The sequence below is a fragment of the Dermacentor andersoni genome, chromosome 5 (genome assembly GCF_023375885.2).
Source record: "Dermacentor andersoni chromosome 5, qqDerAnde1_hic_scaffold, whole genome shotgun sequence".
NCBI lineage: Eukaryota > Metazoa > Arthropoda > Arachnida > Ixodida > Ixodidae > Dermacentor > Dermacentor andersoni.
Genome location: NC_092818.1, coordinates 185,073,190 through 185,096,119, shown reverse-complemented (window position 1 = coordinate 185,096,119; position 22,930 = coordinate 185,073,190). Strand labels below are relative to the sequence as shown.

Here is a 22,930-nt window from a genome sequence, read left to right as displayed (position 1 = left end):
CCGCGCCCCTTCTCTCCCATCCTCCCACCTTTCATCCTATCCGCCCAAGGCCTCTCGCGCGACGAAACACGGCGTGTTTCCTCTGAGCTTTCCTATCATGCGCGCGCCAGATTGAGCCACGAGCGTCAGCTTCCCTCGCGCGCTTTCACTCGCACATACAGCATACGGCGCGCGGCGACAGTGTTAGCGCCCTTGGACTTTATACGGAGCATCATGACGGCAACGACGCCGAGGCCGACAGCAAAAATGTGCCAGAAGTGCCCATATAATTGCTATCGCAATAAAAGAAAGAAACTTTGTCCGGGAACTCTCTAGGAACTACGTCATTTTGAAGCTGATTTCAGTACGAATGATCAAATGAAGACGTATATGACGTTGAAAACATGTAGGGATACCTCAATAAATAAACAGCGTAACACATAATAGTTGTACGAACAGGTGTCATTGTCAACCGCTATTTCCTGGCCACATAAAGCCACACTGCAGATGCTATTCGGTCAGCCAATGTTTTCTATGGAAGGTTTTCTTATTTTTTATTGACTGCGACATTATTGAAAGCTTGGCTACAGAAGAGCCCTCTGTTTCAAAGTGGCAGCTAAACACCAAGCAGACATTTAAAAAACACTACTCAAGAGAACATATCAGAAGAAGCCAACAAACACTGACACCAAGGACAACATAGAGGAAATTACTTGTGCTTAATAAATGAAGTAAACAAACGATAAGTTAATGGGAATGAAAGCGGATGAAAACACAACTTGCCGCAGGAGGGGAACGATCCCACAATCTTCGCATATTCGCAATAATTACTCAGGAGAACAGTATTATTATTTAAAAATGCAAATAATCAGAAGCTTCAAGAGTCGCTTAGAATTATAGAACCTCTTTGCATACGCTCTACAAATATACAAAGTTGATGTAAAATGCGAAAGTAACAGCGCTAAACGGACAAGGACTTAGGAAAAGAAAAACAAAACACGGGCGAAATGCTTCGAAAATAAACTTCAGTTGTGAGGCCTAGACGATGTAAGAATGCCTCTAAAGCCAGTTAGTTCTATCTTGACATACGGTGAGAAGCCTAACTACGGGTCCAATGCGTACCCGAGAGACCATTTTGTCAGCTCATTGAAATACAAGGTCTTTGCTAATCTGCGCCTGAGTCCCTGAATTGCTGTTTTGGTGTCGGATACACAAAATGGTGCCGGTGCAAGTTCGTTCTAAATTTGTACCACGGCAATCATTGTGTACGCTATTTCATTGCCGGCTATTAAGATAAACGTGGGAATACATTTCAAACGAATATGATGACTGGAACAAGAGGCGAGCGCCATAATTGTCTTACTTTCGCAGCAATGGCCAGAGCCGTCCTCATGAATACAGCATTGCATTAGTGTCGACAGAGCTGCTTCGGGGTCACAGTAAATTATCCAATTTTGAGTGCGTGAACTTGCAGAGCACCGAATAGTACCAGAAATATCTAAAAAGGTTCCGATAATTCGGGTTAAAATTATTAATCCATCACTCTTGAATTCGGTCTTCACCGGAAAGCGGCCGCCACGGATGGCAACCAAGTATGCAATTTAGTGCGCAGACGCTCAACGCCACAGCTACTGAACCACGCGGTTTGTGTTTGTGTGTGTGTAGGGAGGGAGGGGGGGGGGGGGAGAGGGGTGCGTGCTGGCATCCCATAGCAATTACTAGATGGCAATTACGCTCAATCCAAGATTTAAGGCATATGATAAACTTCGTGCTAATCATGATCGCAAAGCTATTCTGGTCCTTTAATGGGGAAAAAGTGAGTAGTGAGAGCTGTGTACTCTTTCGCATCTAGGAATGTGCCAGTCTGCGCGGGCAATTAGTGAAGCTCGTGCGTAATGCCCTTCGTAGGCTATTTGAGTTAGGCTAACGGGCAGAGCTCATTAGCGCTCCGGAAAATATTCAATGTGTTGGGAGCTCTCTTTGAACGGAAAAATAGGTTTGTTTATTGCATACTCAGTCGCAGTGACGGCTTGGTATGTTTCTTTTAATTCTTTTTCTCTCTCTCACTTATCGCATTCCTTTTCCCCTTCCCCGGTACAGGGTAGCCAATCGGAAATAATCTCTGGTCAACCTCCCTGTCCTTCGTTTGCCTTCTCTCTTTCTCTCTCTCTCTCTCTCTCTTGTATTCTTCGGTACCAGTAAGTCATGCGCCTTATATCACCTGCGGGAGAGGTCGTTAATTCCATTGCTCTACACAAAATGTTGGCTGTGATTTCTCTCTCAAGCGCACAAGGTCTATAAGTGTCGGTGCATTCATACGTACTGATGACTTTTAACAGAATCATTCCGTAGACCTTGACATTATAAATAATCCTGAAACTGGCAGCACTTCACGAGTTAGACAAATGATGAGTTTGAACAATGCGTAATGTCGATTACCGCAATGCGTGCCCGAGATGGGGGTTTTTTGATTGAGCTCCGGAAATTGAGTAGGAATTTCAATTTTTGAACGTTTTTATCCCAACAATACATGTAATTATTTAGCTTTGTCCCTTTCACTATTTGTTTTTTCAACAATCTTAGACGATAAAAGCACTGGACAGCACTTCCGAGTCATACGGATCATCTGTTAACTCATTTGCAGACACGGATTCACTAAGGACATCTTAGATAATCACAAGGGATAATTGAAGTGTTCTTATCGCCATTTGAGTCGTACATTATGCAAGAGTAGCAAAATATTTTCATATTCGTATTGTATGTTTAACCACATAGTTCTATGTTAGCCTTACCTATAAAATGCAGCTTTTGATGCAAGCTCTTTGCAAGCTCAAGCCTATATATGACATGACCAGTCATGAGTACGCTAAGCAGTATGCATTCCTATTCCGGCCTGAATGGACGGCGCGCTTTTAGAATATATTTGCATATACTATAAAACGTGCATAAATAATGGGTGCAAAGAAAACTAATTTTAAGATGTCATACACATAGTAAAAATGTGCTAAGCCGCTGCCACACTGTTGATGTGCTGTATGTACCGATACCCTGAAGCTCATCTGACACACGTCCGCTGTGTCCATTATTCTCGTGTCCCCTATGCCCCCATCATTCAGAATGGCCAGGCCAGTTTTTTTTTTTTTTTTTGCCACAGATAAACCTTGCTCACACACATGTACTAAAGCAAAGGTGCGTGATTGTTGTTTGTTTTTGCCTAGAACAATATTTAAAGCTGTAAAAAAGCACATCCTTAAATATCCATATGAATATCAGTGCGCAGTAGCTATTTAGGTTAAGAATTTTATATTTTTTAGGTTGCCTCTTTTAAGACAGTCATAATTTTTTCACAAATCTCGCTCGGATAATAGGTGCCGAAATAAGATTCTTCGGTATTTGAAATGAATATAAAGCGCTATTTAAAGCCACCTACTTTCAGAATGCGGGATCGCATTCAGAAAGGTTATGCACTGCCCTGCCCTCTTACGTCCCTCCAGTCTTTTCTAATTAAATTTACCTATAGAATAGGCTGCGCTTTCTTGCGAATGTTCTATGAAGACTCAAATAGTTACCATAGCTATGTAAATTAATGCTTTGCGAAGAAGAGAAAGAAAAGAGATATGATTGACCCCTCTTTCGTAGGAATCGGTAGAACATGTCTCCACAAATCTTCACTGAAGCTGTTGCATGTTTGCTTCGTGAACCCAGGGTCCGCTGCAGCGAAAGGTGCCCAATTTGCGAGACTGCGACCATGTTGCAGGTTTCCTTGGCACGCGGCGTCCTGTTGACGAGCGGCGTTCTGTTGCCGTCTCGCTTCGGCAAAGGAACCAGCATTCTGGTCCGGCTACGTAGTGTCTTGTGGAGCCAGTTGAGTTGCGACGCGCTCAGATTCAGGAATGCGGGTGACAGAGTTTGCAGCGTGCGCCACGAATGCATGATCGCCAGGAGTTCACGTTTACGCAGACATAGATGTTGCCTACCCGTGAAAAAATAAGATGGCATCGTACAATAGCTGCAAGTCCACACATCTCTCAACCAAAACAATGTTCAAGTTCAAGTAAGCTGCGCAGAAAGGTATTCATTTAGGCAAGGGTGTAGTCATCAGCATAAAATCTTCTTCGGTTCCCGCGAAATTATGTGATCTGTAGGCTGACAATTTTAAAGATAATACAAGCTGTTTTTTCCAAGCTTTTCTTTTGTCCGGGGGAAAATGCATGAAAATATTGTTTTTTTCATTGATCTTTTCGAGCACTTACATCACTAGGGACGGTACGTAAGTAAATGTGTGAACGACGAATTCATAATGTTGCGCCATCTAATTTTTCAATTTTTTTCGCAATACATCCATCTTCCGAAGATGACATTACGATAGAGCACTATGCTAGGTGTTCCCGTGCACCACGATAATTGCTCTAATGTGCTTCCCTCAAGATGATTCTTAAACTTAGAGGGAGACACTATCACCTGCATCGTGAGTCATTCGTTTAATTACAATGCTTCAACATAGGCTGCATCTCGGCTTCTACATCGCCTTTCTCTAGTGTGTAATGAAGCGAGTCTTTGCCTCAAATACAAGAAGACCAAATATTAAAATATGCAACCTAACACAAACTTAATGCTTCGATCCTAACGAAAAAAAAGCAGGTCCATTGCACATTTTGGAATGTGTGGGATAGGAAGTCTTTGCGAAGTGGTTAATTAACTGTTATAAAACTGTTTCTATTTTGCAACAGAATTTGCAGCTTAAAAATTACGTTGTTGCCAGGCAAACTTACAGGACACGGACATGCCCGTCATGCAAATCCACGTGACGTACACGGCCGTGAATTACATCGCTTCAAGGATTGGCCCAGTTTACTATTGCTCTGCTTCTAGGATCTGCACGCTTTTCTCGGCCAGCAATCGATGGAGCTGACGTGCTAAACTTGGGAAAGAAGACATAAAATGCTTCACTTTGTTAAGGATTTACATGCATGTAGGCCTGTATTTGTTGCAGTGAGAACCAATAGGTAGAGTAGAGAACCATTAAGTAGAACAATTAAGCAGAGTAAGATCCGTTGTTGCTTTGCGTAATTCTATGCAGAACAGTGCCAGGTACAACTGTAGGGGTACTACAGATATCACTATACATGAGCTCATCAGTTATGTGAGTGTGGTCCTGTGTGTCAGTCATTCGGCAGGACAGTACTACATTGGAACATCAGGACTTCTCCTATCACAAAAAGGGTTGCGCAATATATTAAGCTAGACAGAGAGCTGGAGCGTTGCGCTGCCAGATTTGTGTACATATTGTGCGTTTCTGGCAATAAAGCATCAGTTGTTAGTAAGCGCTCGTCCGTGTCTCTTCTTGTGTCGTCCGTTTGGCGCTTTAGTACATCAGTAACATACACCAACTAGCCCAACAAAAAGTTCTGCTGGATTAAGCTAGACTTCAGCCAGTCGTTGCAAAGAAAGCTTGTCTGATCAAACTTTAAAACCTTCTGTACTCTTTACCATTACTCTTGCCTTGATGTACGTATACTACGCACATTAGGCAACAGCGTGTCTTTTGAAACACTAATTGACGTATTAAGACTTGGTACCACGTTTGCAAAATATTTTCTACACAAAATTTGCCACGCTGATAGTTCGCAATGCATTTGTGGTCACGCTGCTGAAGACGTACATGATCTATTATGATGCTGATACTGAAAGACGCCATCTGATGCGCACCTTAATGCAATTAACCGCTGGCCCATAACCTTTAAAAGGATCTTAGGACCGTGGCCAACATACACAATACCAATCAGAGAACTAGTGGGCCTCCAGAGATATATGCTAGATAGTAATATTGTCGGCAATTATTGATTGCAGTTTCTGTTCCTTTCTGTGCTTATGAGCATTCAAATTGCTAATCCGTGGCTACGTGTTTTTTTTTTTGTTTAATGTATGACAACTGACTTCACGCTCGGGGGTGTGTTATGTGAGGCTGATTGCAATTTGCATTAATTGTATGTGAGCTGACTTTCCGTCCTAATGTGTTGCGAGTCTTTTCTTCTACATTTTTCCCAGATAACAGTATGCTCAAATTTATTTTAAAATTGCCGTGTGTGGCGAATTCCTTCAGTGCGTTCATGAGACCTGACTCTTTAACTTAATCATTGTTACCTATATTTTGCTACATTTCTTGTTACATCATATATACTGTTTACTTGTTCATGAGCAAAAGAGTAGCCGGTGCTGCCTAAAGCTGTCGACGTTTCCTAAACATCATGTATTGAGAAAACGTTGCAGATTCGCCCGAAAGGTAAAGCGTCGATTGGGATAGCAAACTAGCAGACAGCTATACGAAGTAAGGATTATAGTTTTATCGATCATATCCACTTGTACACGTTCACGTACTAACTAAATTAACAAGCATGGTGTCACGCACGCCCCGGTAAATATGAACACAGCTCGTTCGATGATCGCGGAAACGCTGTCAAAACATTGAAGTGAGGAATCGCGGCAGCAGCAGCGAGCGAATTGACCTTAGTGCTGTTTCTCGCTTCAACGCGAACGAAAGGTAGAAAACACAGCGCATACAAAGCTACCGGCTCTAGAGATCGCTTTGAAGATGAGGCTCGCGCGGGCACGTAATCTTCGCGCGTCGCAGATCGCTTTAAAGATACAGGGCCAGCGTGCCTCCCCTTGTCTTTCGCCTCACCCCCGTACCTCGTCCGCGAGAGAAGAGGGCGCGCTTCCGCCCCGCCTTCCTCCCTCGCGCGAGCGAGGTTGAGCCTCAATCGTTGGTTTACCCTCTCAAGCTTTCAGTCGCACATACAGCGTACGGCGTGCGGCGACGATGTTATGGGGTTTGGACTTTATACGGAACATCGTGCATGGTGACGATGACGGCTGAAATTTGCTTGGAGTGTCCATATTGAAATCTGTTTCAATTCCAGCCTGTGAAAGTGGAAACACAGTGAAGCTAGTGCGGACGTTAGGCAAGTTCCACCACCCCAACTGACGTTAGGTGACGTTACAGAAGCATCACCGCCATCACAATCTACATACGTCACGCACACACACCCATGCGCGGAAGTGCAGCATACATACTCATTCTTCTAGGCCATTCGCCTAAATTAATGTTTAAATGTTAATTGCGTAAGAAAATGCGTAAAGATGACTCACGCATAAGCTGCAGATGATGGCATGGAATTGTTGTTCCAATACACGAGAAAACATAAATCTGTTACACGGAAACTGAAAAACAAAGCCCTTTTCCACCTGCCGTTTGAGTTCTGTCTAAATAGCCGCGACCACTAGGTGGCGATACCATTAGCAAAGCATACCTCCTCATTCTTGAAGGCTCTCCGCCTAGCGCAAGTGCATTGTTGAAGAAATTCAATTTCTCAAAGTAAAATGTGTCAAAAAATTAGTATACTACGACTTACATACAACCTGCAGATATGATAATACCGGTTTGTAACTTGAATATGGGGTAACTCAAACTTAAAGCCTTCCAGCTGCCATGTGTTTTTGGTTATTCCGCCTGGCGCAAGTGCGTTATTGAACTAATTGCATTTTTCAATGTAGGATGCGTCGGAAAATTCGTGAAGTCCGACTTACACACAACCTACACATACGATGGCATCGGATTGTAATTCGAATATACGAGAAAACCGAATTCTGTAACGCGGCAACTCAAACACAAACCCCTTTTCCAGCTGCCATTTTTGGGAGAGCACGCAACAAGAAATCCCCATCAATTTGTGTTAACAGCTTCACTGTAAAAAAACAGCACTAGCAGCCACCGTCACCGAAGTCTGGAAGGGTTCACAAAGAAGGCTTTGCTTTAAAACAAGAAGACGGGCAAATCTGCAGTATATCCGCAGTATATTCATGTATAAGGACGGATGTTGCCCAAATCATCCGCATATGAATTCATCTTACCGACCTGAAGCTTCAACAAAAGTTTATACTATCTCGTGTGACATCTTGTAGAGTCACCAAAATATTTGCGATCCTTTTTGTCCTGCCCTTTGCGATCCTTTTTGTCGCACAGAAATGGGTTTTGTTTAGCGATTCGTAAGCCGCGGGCACGTCAATAAATAGCACAGATCAATATGCGTTGAATACAAATTTGGTATACGAAACCAGGAAGGAACACACAAAAGCCACTGCAAGAAATCGCATTAAAGTGTATCACTGTATTCCAGGACGCTGCAGTATTCTGGAAAGCAGCGGACGCTGCTGCAGATCAGGCGAATGAAAATGAAAATTCCGTATATCTCCATATCCAATTCCTTATATATCCACTATAGTGAAATCCGCCTGTTGCTTAGACAGATATCCTAGACTTAGCACAAAACCTGGTTTGATCAGAAACCAAAGTGCTCAGAGTTATTCTTTACAGACCCTAACATTAAATTGACTATCTCGCAAATGTTGAGTGACATTAGGAGCTTTGTAACTTTATTGCACCATCTGTGGCTTCGGACAGCATTCACGCGTCACTTTTCGTACAAGATTCAACGCGTTACTTGTCGACAGTGCCATTGTCGTCACATTGAGGAAGATGTACATATTCTCGAGTGCTCGCGACACGATATCTTGAGCCGAAGATGTCAAGCCGGTTTAATATTGTTAGACCGCAGACCTCACAGTCTGAAAAAGAAAGGCTGTGGTTTAACTCGTGTAAACCTAGTCATCAATAGCGTAAGGCCTGTTTGGCTTGTTTTTGCAAAGGCTGCGCACACAGTGTTTTATTAAAGTAAGGCAACAGTCTTTCACATACGTTACACACGCTGCCGAAAGGCTTGTCCGTTGCGATGAAACTTAGCCGTGGCAGTCGAGCTTGCTGCCAGCCGAAGGGTGTGGTTAGTCAAACGTTCGTTGTGGGTGTCATTGCTGGTATGCACGCCCTCGTCTCTTTCTCCTTGTTGCTCGTGTTGCCGAACGATGGCGGTGGTTGCAGTAGCTTCGATCTTAGCGCGCTTCCGCGCTTGGTAAGCTTCTCTATAACGTGATAACCTGGCCTCCCTTTGCTCCGGTGTCCTAGCAGGTAACTTTGCCTTTGCTTGAGATTTCGCTGACAGCCGTCTAGTTATATCTACTGGATGATTGGATTCAGCCTGTCGCTTACGCTAAGGCGCATGAACAGACGACCCAGAGTGACCAAGCGTCGGCGAAGCAGCCGTTAAAGACGCGTTTATAGTCCGACGTAATGTCCGACGTAAGTCCGACGCTTGATGCCGAGCGCGTCGGAGCGCGTTGGCCGCGTCCGGTTAGGTTGGCTGCGCCAATGCGTCGTTGTTCTCACCAACGTGATGTAACGTTTGCGCGCGCTCACGATACGTCGGAATATGTTTAGCCCTTTAACTCTCGCCTAGTCACGTGGTGCCGCAGCGACGAGGCTCCGAGCGAGAGCAGCTGCGACGCCTCTGCGCAGAGGATCAGGTTACGTGACGTCACACCTGCCACACTTGCGATCCGGCAGCTCAGTCATTGCAATGCGATGAATGACCTTGAGAGACATGGCGTAGTAGAGCTTTTGCTCCACAATACTTCAGCCATGGCCAACAATATAGCTACAAAAAAAAAACACTTATAGCCTTAGAAGGTTCCTGGAAAAAATATATTGGGTTCTTACTAAATATATCCTGGTTGACCCCCCCATATAACCGGCCGTGGTTGGTTAGTGGCTATGGTGCTGGGCTGCTATGCACGATGTCACGGCATCAAATCCCGGTCATCGTGGCCGCATTTTGTTGGGCGCGAAGTGCGAAAACACCCGTGTACTTAAATTTAGGTAGACGTAAAAGAACCACAGGTGGTCCAAGTTTCCGGAGTCTCCCTCTATGGCGTGCCTCTTAATGAGATCTCTGTTTTGGGACGCAGAACGCCATAATCTTTTTTTGACCCCACCATTCCATTGTCTTCAAATTCCAGATGTCGTATCTAGCAAGTTGAATGTACGTAGCTCGCGTCTGGCGTTATTATATGCGGTTATGCGTCTTGTGTAGATACGGACTGTTTTGTGCACTTTAACTCGTTTGCGGAATTGTGTACGTCTCTTAGTGTCCTTTTACTTTCTTTTGTAGGTGTAACCGTGCAGATGTTAGTTTCATTTCATATTAATATTAATAAAAAAAACGAGGCGAACGGGAAGAAGTCGAGAAAATATCGGTAATACGAGACATGGGTTGCAAATGGCCTCGCAAGGAAGATACCACCAGTGGAGGAAGAAAGGCTAAACAAATGGTCGAGAACTCGATGACAGGCAGTGGAGCTGATAAGAAGACACGTCAGGCGACAACGCCTAAAAGCCTGCCCGCAATGAAGAGCAACGCGCGCCTCTGCAAACCTTGGGGAGTTAGGCCATCGCTAGTAGCAGAGCGGGCAAACACGAAATCGGCCCTTCGAAAGTACCGAAGGCTTTTTCAGCGGCCTTTTTCCTCCAGTAACACAGTTTCAGCGCTACTTTTCAGTTTCTTCTATTTTTTTCTTTCCCCTCTGCATTCACCATCATTGCACTTTCGAGGAAGAAACAACCTGAGCTCCCGCCAGGCGGGCTGCAACGAACAAGGGTTAAAAAAAAGTCGATTTCCCTCATGCCCCATTTTCTTCCACCAGAGTGACTTTTATTGCATCATTGGCAGCCAGAACAAAGCAGGCGGCGCGCCATTTTGCTCTTTGCCGTCGGGGATTCTGCGACAGTCGTTTGAAGTAAAAGGTGAAAGGGAAAGGAAAAATGGAGCAACGAGAACAAAAGTTTGAGAAAAAGGATCGTCCTTAGTGGTGCGGAAATGCTTGAAGGGTGAAAAGAATCTGAAGAAAAAAGGGATTTCCGTTACGGATAAGACAGATTTTTTTGCAGGTTGCCCAGCATGGGGCCCTCTTTTTTATGAAATAAAAAGAAAGAGCAAATACAATAGAACAGCATTTGCTTAGGGACGTCCTATTTCTTCTGTGCTTTGTGTGGGCGAAGTCTGATCATTAGAGATCAATTGCATTATCATTCTTACGCTAAGGCTTTGACAAGTAATCGCCGCTAAGGTTTGCCAGAAAATCCGCTCTTGGGTAACCTTGGCCTGTCGTTGCCTATGGAGAGAGCGTCGCCCATATTGAGAATTGTGTGACGGTCTTGCAAATCAATAAGATGGTTTATATTGCGGTGAACATATGTCAAATTTTTTTGGTACGTGGTGGTAATCATGAGCCTACAAATAACTCTGCATTTTTGTTTTTGAATGTAGTTTTTCTAATACCTATGGAATCAATGGTCCAGCTCAGTCTATTATGCCTTCGCAATAATATGAAGTTCAGAAAAGCATTCTACTATGGCGTCATGTATAGAACTGTTCCTTTAGGCGTCGAAATCAATCGGTCGGTCGGTCGGTCGGTCGGTCAATTTGCAAAGTGACGTTATCTTAATGAGGGAAATAAAACGCTGTTCATTCGCAAACATAGCCTCAGTTATTCGTTACACAAACGAAATTCAATAATACCCTTCATACGCGGCGAAAGGCTTACGGCTTCCTTAATGCCCCGAGAACGCCGTCGAGGAAGTCCTTACGGCGCCTTCTATTTCTTGTTCCTGTGCTGAATTCGTAATTTCCAATAAACCCGTCTAACCCGAAGCAGAACGAGACGGAGGGCAGTTGTTTACACCAAGTTGGTGACGAACCCGCTTTCATCTGCGAAAGGAAGAGGTCAAATCGGAGCTGTCTTTCACAACGAGTTTATGTGGCTTTCGTGATGCAGAATGGCGGTTTCTTTCACGTTCCCCTCTAGTTACCGCGCACGTTGTGCTGGAATTGGAGCACGTGAGAGCGAGTTATCAACTGTCGCGCCAGCAATGCTCTTCTGAACCTTTCTTTCGGCTTACGAAAGGCTCTTGCACGAATTTCGCTTCGTCAGGCGACTGATGACCTCACGTTCGAGAGTAAGCCTCACGGAATGTGATACACTACCTCGAAGTCGTGGATAATGTTCAAGTAATGTTGAGTACTCAAGACTTTATTTTCTGCCAGCTGCCAGGCATTTGCAAGTACCAACCTGCCAGCTGCCAGGCATTTCTGCCAGCTGCCAGGCATTTGCAAGTACCAACAGTAGGAAAGAAACCTGTTCGCAAGTAATACTTTGAGTCCCACAGCAGCGGTGTCAACATTCCCGAAAGAAGCTCACTTAGAATAGAACGTTAACATACTTGAGAAATAAAAAAGGGAGAGAGAAATAGTATGGGAAAGGCAGGGAGTTTAACCAGGCTTAGCGATAAAGTGTTTACTACGCTAATTGGCACAGCATTCTTGGCTAAGTTCTTTTAAATTCTCAGTGCATTTAAAAGGGTGCAGGCTTCCTTCGCTATCTCTTAAATTAATGTCCATAATTCTTATAGTTGTCTTTCAGGAGACTGATTATTGCATTTTGTTTATTTAAAGCTAAGGGTATACCTTATCGCGCCATGCCTTCCACAATATTTTATGTACTGACAGAAACCATCAAGGTCTATCTCTGTTAGTAATTGTTTCTTCTCACCCATCCAGAACAACCAACTGGCTTTGTAATAAACAACCTGCGTATGTGCGCTGATCCCTGTCCTTATCCTCTCAATTCAGGATCAATCAGCAACTGCCATCAAACACCATAATAAATCATTTCTCTTTCTTGAAACACTCCGAGGCATGCAATGCGGCATAAAATAAGCATGCGCATTCCGACGATGTTTCCTTGTATTTATACGCATGCGTAGACGCACCTGGCACACTATTCGGGAAGATTCATTCCCTTCTGTCTAGTTGTTTTCGGTGCAACGAGCTGGAAAACGCATCTAGGGGCCAGGGCGTCAGAGCCGTGTTCTTGCTCTTACTCTTATGGGCCGTCACAGCAAACGCAATGCGCGATCGCTGTACTAGTTAGCCTACTGAGAATAGCAGAGCCTCTGTTGAAATTCACAGCACATTCCTTGCGAAAGGTGGGAAGGTGGGAAGGAAAAGAAGCCAAGAGAAAAAGAAGTGTGGCCGAACCTATCTCACGACCTTAATGTGTTTAGCGTTGAATGAATATAGCTGCACTGTCGAAACGAGTTATGGGGGACATTTACTGCCGCGGGACTTCTCTTTCTCGCTTCTATAAGAAAACTCGGCACCAACTAACGCCCCCTCCGTGAAGTCTGCGCATAGCCTCCGAAATCCATGGTGCGGCGGAACTTACGAACGCTAAGAAATGCGTCATGCGGCAACCGGGCTCCTTTCTCGCGCTTCTTTTCGACACGCTGCGCCATCTAGTCGCTCTGCCGAGAAGTCTGCGCGTGGGCTCGAGACAAGCTTGGCATGACGGTGCCTGCGAATGCTGAACGGCACGTTGTAGAGCGGCAAATTTCCAGTGACATATACCTAGTTACCCAAGTTGGCGCCGATCTCGCTTGCGCCGATCGCGCAGCTGTGGAGAATGCGAACGCATTGAAAGTGATAGCATACAAACTGTTTCCTTATGCCTCCTGGCCACGCACTGTGCGTTGTTCAACGAGGCTTGTGCTGTTGGGTGGAAACAAAATAAATCCGAGGACAGCCAAGGGCAAGTCTTGTGAGGTGTGAATAGAAAAGTATTAAGTCCTTCGAGTTGTGAACTCGCGAGAAACAATGTGATGCGCTATTGCGGCAGGGGGTGCTTCATTTTGCCCGCTCTGCTCCGTCGAGGCGCGCTCGTGACGTAACGTCGCTACCAACGGGAATTTAGGTGCTGTCTTTGCTTGTCCAGACGATGGCTTACTTGGCCATTTGATGCTTTCCCGTCAAAACTGAACACAGCTGGGGCCCACCCTGCACCAAATACGCAACACTTATCATCGCGTCTCATCGTGCCAGGAAAGTACAAATATTCAGTCCCCTTCAGTCCAGAATAATATGTGAATTCCATGGATGCCTCGAGGCGAATAACTTGACCCGCTCATATTTTTCTATCGACAAGTGTGATCTTTCTGCCTCATATTAACCATTGTAAATTAGCATGCCGGCATAGCTCATTTGTACTGTCGACACTTTCTGAGCTAAAAAATGAAAAGAGCGCAAGTGCTAGACATGCAAAGAGACGCCGCGAACATGCGAAGCGTCGAAGCAAAAACGGTCAGGAGAGAGAAAATATCAGAGAGAGAAACAACCTTTAATAAATGCAGGATATGTGTGCTTGTCAATGCATCAAGTGTTCTACTCCAGATGACGAGGGTTACAAATAAAATGAAGCATTAACATACAAGGTGATCATTTCGAAGTTTTATGGAATATTTAAGAACCACCTGCGGCAGATAGCTGGATTATTCGAAAAGGTGGACATTACTAGCACGAAAAATTGAAACACATATTCATATATTTAAAGAAGATTAACTAATTGACTTCTTGATTGATTATTTTACGGCACATATCGCACTTTACAAATTGTAGCCAATGAGCTTGCAAGAGGTATCAACTTGAAATCAATTTCCAGGATGATGCCATTTTCGACATAGTTCCATAGTTAATTATGGAACAATATACATATGGGTTGCAGATAATTTTGTGCTTCAATGCATAAGAGACCGTTTCGTTAAAAAAATGTGAGTTGAAGAACAATGCATTTTTACGGCAAGTTTATGGCGCACATCTCCAAATTGACATCGTTGTTGCTTGCATAAACTAAACTCGAGGATTCTTGTGCCAAAAGCTGGGAAGCTGAAGCTCTGCAGTGATGAGAGGAGACATAATCGTGGCGTCTTCTCTGACAGCACGAATAGGAGCAGCGTCGTCTATGGCAGTGTTAGAAAAAAAAAACGTAAATATTCGGGGTCTCCACTTGTTGAGAGCTCGGTTTAGCGGAGGCAAGTAATAAACGTTCTGACAGGTTGAGAACGAAGAGTATACGGGCTTTATTCCACAGTAAAACTGCTTTGCCGAGTAGCACTGGTGGCGCCAGTGGGCAGCCACCTCGCGTCCCAAAAAAGAGCAGGGGGGCAATGATCCCACGGGGAGGCCAGGCAAGCTAACTGAATTTCACAGAAGTGAGGGACAAATCAGTGACAGACGGTCGCTACAACTTTGAAATTCAAAGGAGTACCTTTTTCAGACCAGTATGCGGTACGTAAATCAATTACATGTTTATTGAATACTTTTTGCTCATATCATGCGGCGAATGGTGGGACGTGCGATATTGAGGTGAACGATAGTTTTTACTTTTAGGCCACTTCGGGGTCATTAAGGCGTTGCTTACTAGTGACCGCAAACCATAGTATCATTTATTAGTGGCGGCAAGCTAGTAAGATTTTTCTGCAGATGGTGCGGGCAACCGTGAGAATGACACCTCTCTTTCTTACCAGTTAGGGCTGCAAAGCATCGTCATTGGTGCATAACTTGTCCATTTGCCACACGGTGATGTGTCTCCTTCTTTATAGCCCAGGATAGTAAATATGCCGCAGTGGAAGACGTTACATTTAATGCTTAGAACATAGTCCGGCCACACGATTCTTTAAAACTTTCCTTAACCTCTAAATCTGTTGAAGCCTTCTTTTTTCGTGTGAACGCCTACCCAACCGTCAACAAGAATTCATCTTTCTTCTAGCTTTCTTTCTTTTTGTCTCTCGTACCTTACGCAGACCCCTGAGCTATGCGAAGTTGAATAAGTAGCAAGAACAGGAGTTCATCGAGTTTGTCGTTGCCCATAATCGGCTCTTATTAACTCACTGTACTTCAGCGTTCCTAGATGTTGCAGAGATTTGAGGAGCCTGGTATGCAAATTTTCACGAGCGGGGATTTACGTGACCCTGAAATAATCCAGATTTGAGAAAGTTGACTGAAAACTTTCAGCTTACTGAAGCTGAAAGCTTAGCGCGGCGTTCGAGCTAAGATCGGTCGTTTCATCCGTATTAGGGGGCTTAAACTCGGGATGTTTCCGTTCTGCATCACGCTCTCGCAGAAAACAACTCCGCAGCTTCCTCTCAGACGCGGGTTCGTGCAAAGCCGTTGCGGGGATTACGTGCAAACTTGCTGCACTTTGTTCTTATTTGCGGTCCGAAAAGTATGTGCTGTAAAGCTGCCGCATTCGTTATCTTCTTAACACAAGAGAGAAAATGACAAAGAAGAAAGTAAAGGGAGTAGTAATATGTGGTTAGCTCCGCTGGTCATCGCAGCTTCGCTGGTCAACCTTCTTCACAGAGTGGAAGGGCACTGAGTTTTTCATTCGTCATTAGCCAGGGGATGACACTATGCATATTTAGTCAAGTGCCTTATTTCAGCAGCTCTTTTCTACAAAAATGGAGTAATGCTAGGACAAACACAAACTCATGCAAAACTGAAGCTTCACAGAGTGCTTGCCCCATTATTTGGCAGTAAGTGACTTCGAAAAATACATTAGAATGAATAAGAAAAGATGATATTTAAACATTTCATATGGTTACGTATAAAATATTTAAAAACAACGCAAATGACATCTTATAGAATACTCAAAAAGGTGTAGAACCCTGTTCTGTTATAGCCCGTAGATTGTCATCAACAGCAGCCCACAGGACAGTAGCCTTCGAAAAACGCAAACCACATTATGTAGCATACAGTACCCTGAAGTTACTCTTAAGTCTTATAACAGAAGCAATGGCAGTGAATGTGTACAAAGAAAGGTAAAAAAAGGGACAGCATAAGTTTTTCAATTCAAAGTAATTATCTATACACAGCTACAAATCAACGAACGGTCCATATGTGTTTAAGAGCACCAGCGGTTTAGTCAATCAGTCTTCCATTTCTCGCGAATTAAGTTATTTATATTGCCATTTTCCAGGTCACCTGAAAAGAGTATCTACGCGCGATTTTAGCCTCTTTCTTCCATGGCATGCTCTTGATTCAGCCGAGTGCTTCTTTTTCTGAGTGTATAAGGTATGTCGGAGGGTTGTGCTAATGTACATAATGAAATAAAGATTGTTTCGTTTCACTCAACACTATTCTTGTATTTTAATAGTATATTAGTCATGTATTAGGTATAAAGGAAGTATGCGATATTTTAAAAATAGTTCCTTTGTATGCGCATCGTGTACTACATTCGCTATATGACGCAGTGCCCTTTTCTGCAGAGTACACATCTTCTGAATGTTCCTATATCACGTAGTTCCCCACATAATAGCACATTAATTCTTGTGAGGTGCAAAGAGAATGCTATTAAGCAACACTTTAATCTTTTCCGACCGAACATGACGAAGCCTAGAAAGCCCACCCACATGCTCGTGATAGGCTGGCACAGCTTAGGTGTTCGGTGAAGATTACTCCTGCTGTTGTAAGCTCACTCACGAGACAAATGTTTTTCACTGCCGAGATAGAAATCAAGTGAATGGTTCACTGTATTTTAAAAACGTGTGAATAAAACTGATGTTGCTGCGTGGCATTAATTTCTAATTAATACAAACTTTAGAATTTCATATATATATATATATATATATATATATATATATATATATATATATATATATATATATATATATATATATGTGTGTGTGTGTGTGAGTGTGAGTGTGTGTGTGTGTCTGTGTGCGTTAAATAATATAGGCCCTCATATGCTTCCTAGGGAGAGCCCTGCAGCAATAACTTATAGAGAGGAATAGTGATTTGTGATTGCTACTGCCTGTTTTCAATTATTTCAGTGTTATTGTAGAAGACAAAGAGGTAGACCATGAAACTAATATTTAAATTTAGCAAACAAGGTTCGATTACTTGTTCAATTGAATGCCTTGGCCTTGGAGAAGTCCGCAAAACGCCTAGAATTATTACTCTTTGCCTAAATACCTTGTAATATTATTTGTTTCCGCTTTAGGAAAGCGAGTTCTGTGCACATATTCAGGGTAAAGCCGAGCTGTTGTGGTGACATAAGAGAGTGCTTTTCATAGAACAAGGTGTCTCTTTTACCAATTATTTTTTTTCGAAACTGTTATAAATAACTGGGCGAACAGAAACAGGTCAGTAAGTTTAAAAATATGTTTGCCTCATGCGTATGCAAACTGGTACTTACGAGTATTGCATTTTTTGTCTAGGGAAGTTTCTTAATTTCTATTTATTTATTATTGAAGTACTCGTCCTGAGCCACTTTTTGAAATGTTTTATGGGCTTGCTTTCGTAGAGCTTGAGATCTGCATTTTCTTCTTCTGTGTTCTCACATTCTCTCTTTAGGCCTTCATATTAATTGCTGACAAATCCCAAGCTCTTCCTTAGTTCTCTTATCTTTTTACGAAATTCACTTTTCAGATCAGCCATCTCTCGTTTGAGGCCAGTGAAATCGCCTCCCATCACCGTACTTGCTCAGGGCCAGAGCTCCAGGTAAGACAAGATACTTTAAATGGCAAACGACAGAACAAATGATAGCAGCAACGCATTACAGCTTTATGACCAACTTTAATTTACTTGGCAGCTTTAGTATTAGCAATGCAAATAGTTGCAGAACAGAGTTTTTGAACAAAGTCAAAGGGTTAACTTTATTGCATACTCTATTGTACTATATGGACAAATAAGATTAGGAATAGAAAGGCATTAAATTGGAAATTCGGCCTGATACCCACTTCGCAAAAAAAAAAGCAATAACATCCACTGCACGTTAGACATAGCTTCGCCTTAGACGGGCACGCAGACCTCTATGAAAATTTCGCACATGATGGAGTGCGAGAAAATTCTGAAGGAACAGTATAAACACATCTTGGCTATTATGGGGAATAAAATTTAGGCATTGCGATATGGTTTCACAGAGGTCACTTCAGCACTTTCTTTTCTTAGCAAAAAACAAAAAAGAAGAAACAGTTTTCATTATTGCCTTTGCGATGGTTAAGACTACTTTCATCGCGATTGTAGACACAATAATGCAAATGCTTTGCAGATCTCCTAGGGAGCCACAAAGTACTAGGCGAGATAACGCTAAAATCTGCAGTTTTGGCAGAAAGGTGTGCTCTTCATTTTCCTTTTATCGACACAAACGTAAAATCTTTCTTGCTAGTTTCATTTTTCATATGAGCAGTACACAACACTTGAACTTGCGTGGGCCTCGTTCTTGACGTTATCGCATCACAAAAGAGACGTGCGTACACGTGACAACACAGCTCATGTTCCCCTGTAAATAACAGCCCATCATTGAGCTGGGTGTCTTCCCAGAACTCCACTTTTTGAGAACTTAGTGAAAATGTTAACGCAACGCATCCTGCTCTAAAAAATAGAGAGAAAGAAGAACTGCTAGAAAATAAGGGCGTAAGAAGGCAGAAAAGAGCTCTCACAAATATCGGTTTGTACATTTTAAGTTCATCAATAAATGAAAACTGTCATTTCTATTTAGCTTTTGTGTAACCTTGGCATTGAGCTACAGGAGGCATCAATAATTGTAGCCGCTGTTACTTCCCTTCTTTACACCTCTCTCTCTCTCTCTCTCTCTCTCTATATATATATATATATATATATATATATATATATATATAAAGACAAAGAATATAGTCAAGTGACAGACCGTGCGCTATATTTCTATGAGCCTAGCGCTAGACAACGCATTCTGAGATCTACAATTGGTTCTCCCCTCATGAGAGCGCCAGGGTGGGTAAAGACACAGGACGAGTGAGAGAAAGAGCGCAATGGCGACAATACAGGAGCAAGCAACAAACTGCACATATTCTGCTAGACGCTTGTAGAGAGAGACCAACGTCTCACCAGCAGCGCGTGCGTCTCTGTGGCCAGGATTCTTTCAATAATAGAAAAGGGGGAACGGCGTCTCGGCTCACGTGGACATAATGGGATTGGGGAATGTGATGACGAGAGGGGAAATACGAAGCGCAGCGTATTTCCACACGTACGCTTGAAAGCAGTTCCTGTTACTGGGTTGCAATGGTACAAAAGCCTTATAAACGCGTATAAAGGCACTGGCATCGCTCTGCTCTCTCCTGGCCGTTGGCCGCGGGTTTAGCCGCTGCCGCATTCTACTACTGTGCATTACACTCGCCCTGGAGAGACTGTACCTTCTCGAGTATGAGGTCGTGTCTCTAGAGTACTGCTTAGAGCACCCATAGTGGCGTAACAAGTACGTCCACAGCACCATACATCATTCCACGCTAGCAGCTTCCCACCCTCATACATAGAGTGTATGGCCACTGCTCATTCAAGCCTGTCTCTGGTATCACACGATCCTAGCAGAAATATCTCGAGATGTTGCATCGTATGTTTTAAAGCCATGTATTTTTCATACATCAGTGCACCACTAAAATATTTTTAACAGAAGGGTTTCTTTTGTTTTTTTGCTATGAGAAATGACACTGCCCAGCTCGACGGGCCCAACATAACGTTGTGGGAGACTCGGCGCCCAGCATCAGTTCGTAGAAAGCCGTTCGAGAAACTAATTGCTCCAGAGCAAATAAAACAGAGGCAATGTGCAAAACAATTGTTCTTCCCCGCAGCGCCGAAATACACAGAAATAACTTTTGTTCTGTTAAACTTCCTTGTCTTTCTACTCTATTTATATTGTTTTATGAACGTTGACCGATGCAGTTAAAAACCTTTCGTGCATATTGTTTCCTGGCCCGCATGTTTCGCTGTCTAAAATGCACACGTGCTCATTTAAAAAAAAATAATTTCTTTGATAATCAGTATAAATCCTTCCCCAACTGCTTATACGCCTTCGGTTATGTGGTGATAGTGTGGTACACTTCGCAATGGTTGTTTTTTCTTGGTTGATTCAGTAATTTCATCCAGTTATGGCTCTTTTGTTATTGTAAAGCTGGGCAACTCCTCACACTTCTCTTTGTTTTTTTTATTTTACGTAAGGTCAAATCAACAACCGAATCACGTTTGGTTTGTGACGCGGAATAAATAAATAAATAAATAAATAAATAAATAAATAAATATTAGCTCCACGTCGAGTTTCGACACAGCTCCTGACACTCCAAAGCCTGTTAGTGCGCCAACTTTGCGGCGCAGTCGTACACTCACTCCAAGAGCGCATTTGCACATAAAACGTCCGCAAGAAAACAATACACATGCTGCTATGCCGGCTAAGGCTAATTGGCAGTAACAAATATGCAGAGGCATGTAGACATTTTACTTATAGCAGGATTGCATGTATCATTCCGTTCAAAATATCAAAAGCCACGCAGCAGCTACCCGACGCAGTTGAATAAATAAGTAAAGATGCGGCCGTAATTGCACAGAACTATTAGCGTGTCAAGACACTGCTTTTGTACTGATACGCGCAAAAAGAAAGGGTGCTTCTAATAACTGCCCACACAAATAATGAATGCATTAGACCAGCGCTTGCTCAGTATACCGCACAGCGTCAACGTAATTTACTTATATAAATGGCAAGAGTTCTATATTTTGAGTATAGTAGCGTATATGAGGATGGGGGGGGGGGGGGGGCTTAGGTGTTTCAGACTTGTCCTACAATTCATATACGCATGATACATTCCGGAAGTTTAAAATATGACGAGTACACCACCTTTACGCCTATCAAGTTATATGTTCTCATAAATGTGACACAATTAAGGGCATTACCCATATCAGAAACCTTGCAAACTTGCGACAGACTCCAGCTTTTAGCCTAAATCGATACACTGAACACAGGGAAGTTCCACCCACGCCTACGCACTAATTACGGCCTTAAAGTACTCTCGTATACTGTCTTCCCCTCAACACTTAACAAATACAAACTAAGTGATGAAAACATATGTCATGAATATCCAAAAATACATTACTGTCTTTGTGAATGTTAACTTTTTGGGTGTAACTTCAAAAGTATTTCTTTACCGTTTCAAAGTTGTCACATTTCTGCTCGTGCTGTATGTACTTTTTTTTATCTTGCCATAAGTATGTACAATTAAAGTGTTGCCATGTTGCTATCTGTTGTTCACGCGGAGGTGGGAGGAGTCAAATTGCCATTATGCCACTTTTATCCTGCCATCCCCTCTGCTTATGCACAATAGTGTACTTATGTCGTAAATAAATTTCAAATTAATTATCAAAGAGCAGCACGGTAGAACCACAAAGTACTAAAACGAACTGATAAAATATGTATTTGCTAGTTGTTTTATTTTATTTTATATTGGTGGCCTATATGACTGATTCATAACCACACACAGTACCAGTTATCAGAAGCAACAGAATAAAAGTTTTGAGGCGTTTTGAGCTCCCGTGTCGTGTTCTTCTTTGCCTAAGTAGTTGTCTGTTTAGCGCTGTTACTTTCTAAAACATTTTTAAATGGGTAAAAGGTAAACTACCCTGCAGAGTCGTGTACACGGCAAAGAAATGAAGAAATACCTGCCACTTGCAGCATCGGCGAGAGAGCAAAATTCCAGTAGCGCTTCTTTCGATATTTGCTCGATATTGCTTGCGAACCGCGTACTTCGTCGCGGTTCCTTGCGTACATCCCTATACGTGTGCACTTAATGTCTCTTGGACTTCTGTACTTCTCTTCTTGTCTACTAGCACGCAATATTATCTAACTTGCACTTGTTTCAAATACAAGTACGCGAATATTTGAAAACTTTTAATGAGAAAACGAATACATTCCTAGTCGAATCGGTGCTCGAATAAAATAGGTAATAAAATAGGGAATAAATAGGAATAAATAGGGAAAATGACGTAGTATTTATTTTATAGTTTCCGGAAATTCAGCACCGACGAGGAGGCACTCGCAGAAAGAAAATATAAGGAAGGGTTCATTTTTTATTTTCTGTTTTTGAGCTATCCGAATGTAACGCATGGCTAAAGCTTTCATGCCACTGTGTCCACAGTATATAGATCTCGGGGTGGTGGTTCCGCTTAATGCGCTTGGGGTACCTATGTTTATGTACCACCCACATGATATTATCATATGGTTAGGTGCTTGGTTTGCCTTCGCAGTCTATCGCAGAGGTTCCTGTTAACCATGCTCTCAGCGGTAATCTGACACTCTCATTACGCCCGTGAAGCTGCCATGTCGCTAAACATCCAATTTAATTTGAATGCCTAACTTTTATTTAAAATGC

At 42.9% G+C, this 22,930-nt stretch overlaps 1 protein-coding gene across 4 annotated transcripts in view; it reads left to right on the top strand.

The window, feature by feature from the left end:
- LOC140218635 (uncharacterized) overlaps nt 1-22,930 on the top strand; it is a 505,865-nt gene that overhangs the window by 101,755 nt on the left and 381,180 nt on the right. For all 4 annotated transcript variants that reach the window (XR_011894853.1, XM_072288473.1, XM_072288474.1 and 1 more), the window contains one exon: nt 18,189-18,260. Coding sequence is in view for 3 of the 4 variants with exons in the window: in XM_072288473.1 (XP_072144574.1) it covers nt 18,189-18,260 (72 nt within the window). In the remaining variant the exon portion in view is untranslated. The remainder of the gene's footprint in view (nt 1-18,188; nt 18,261-22,930) is intronic.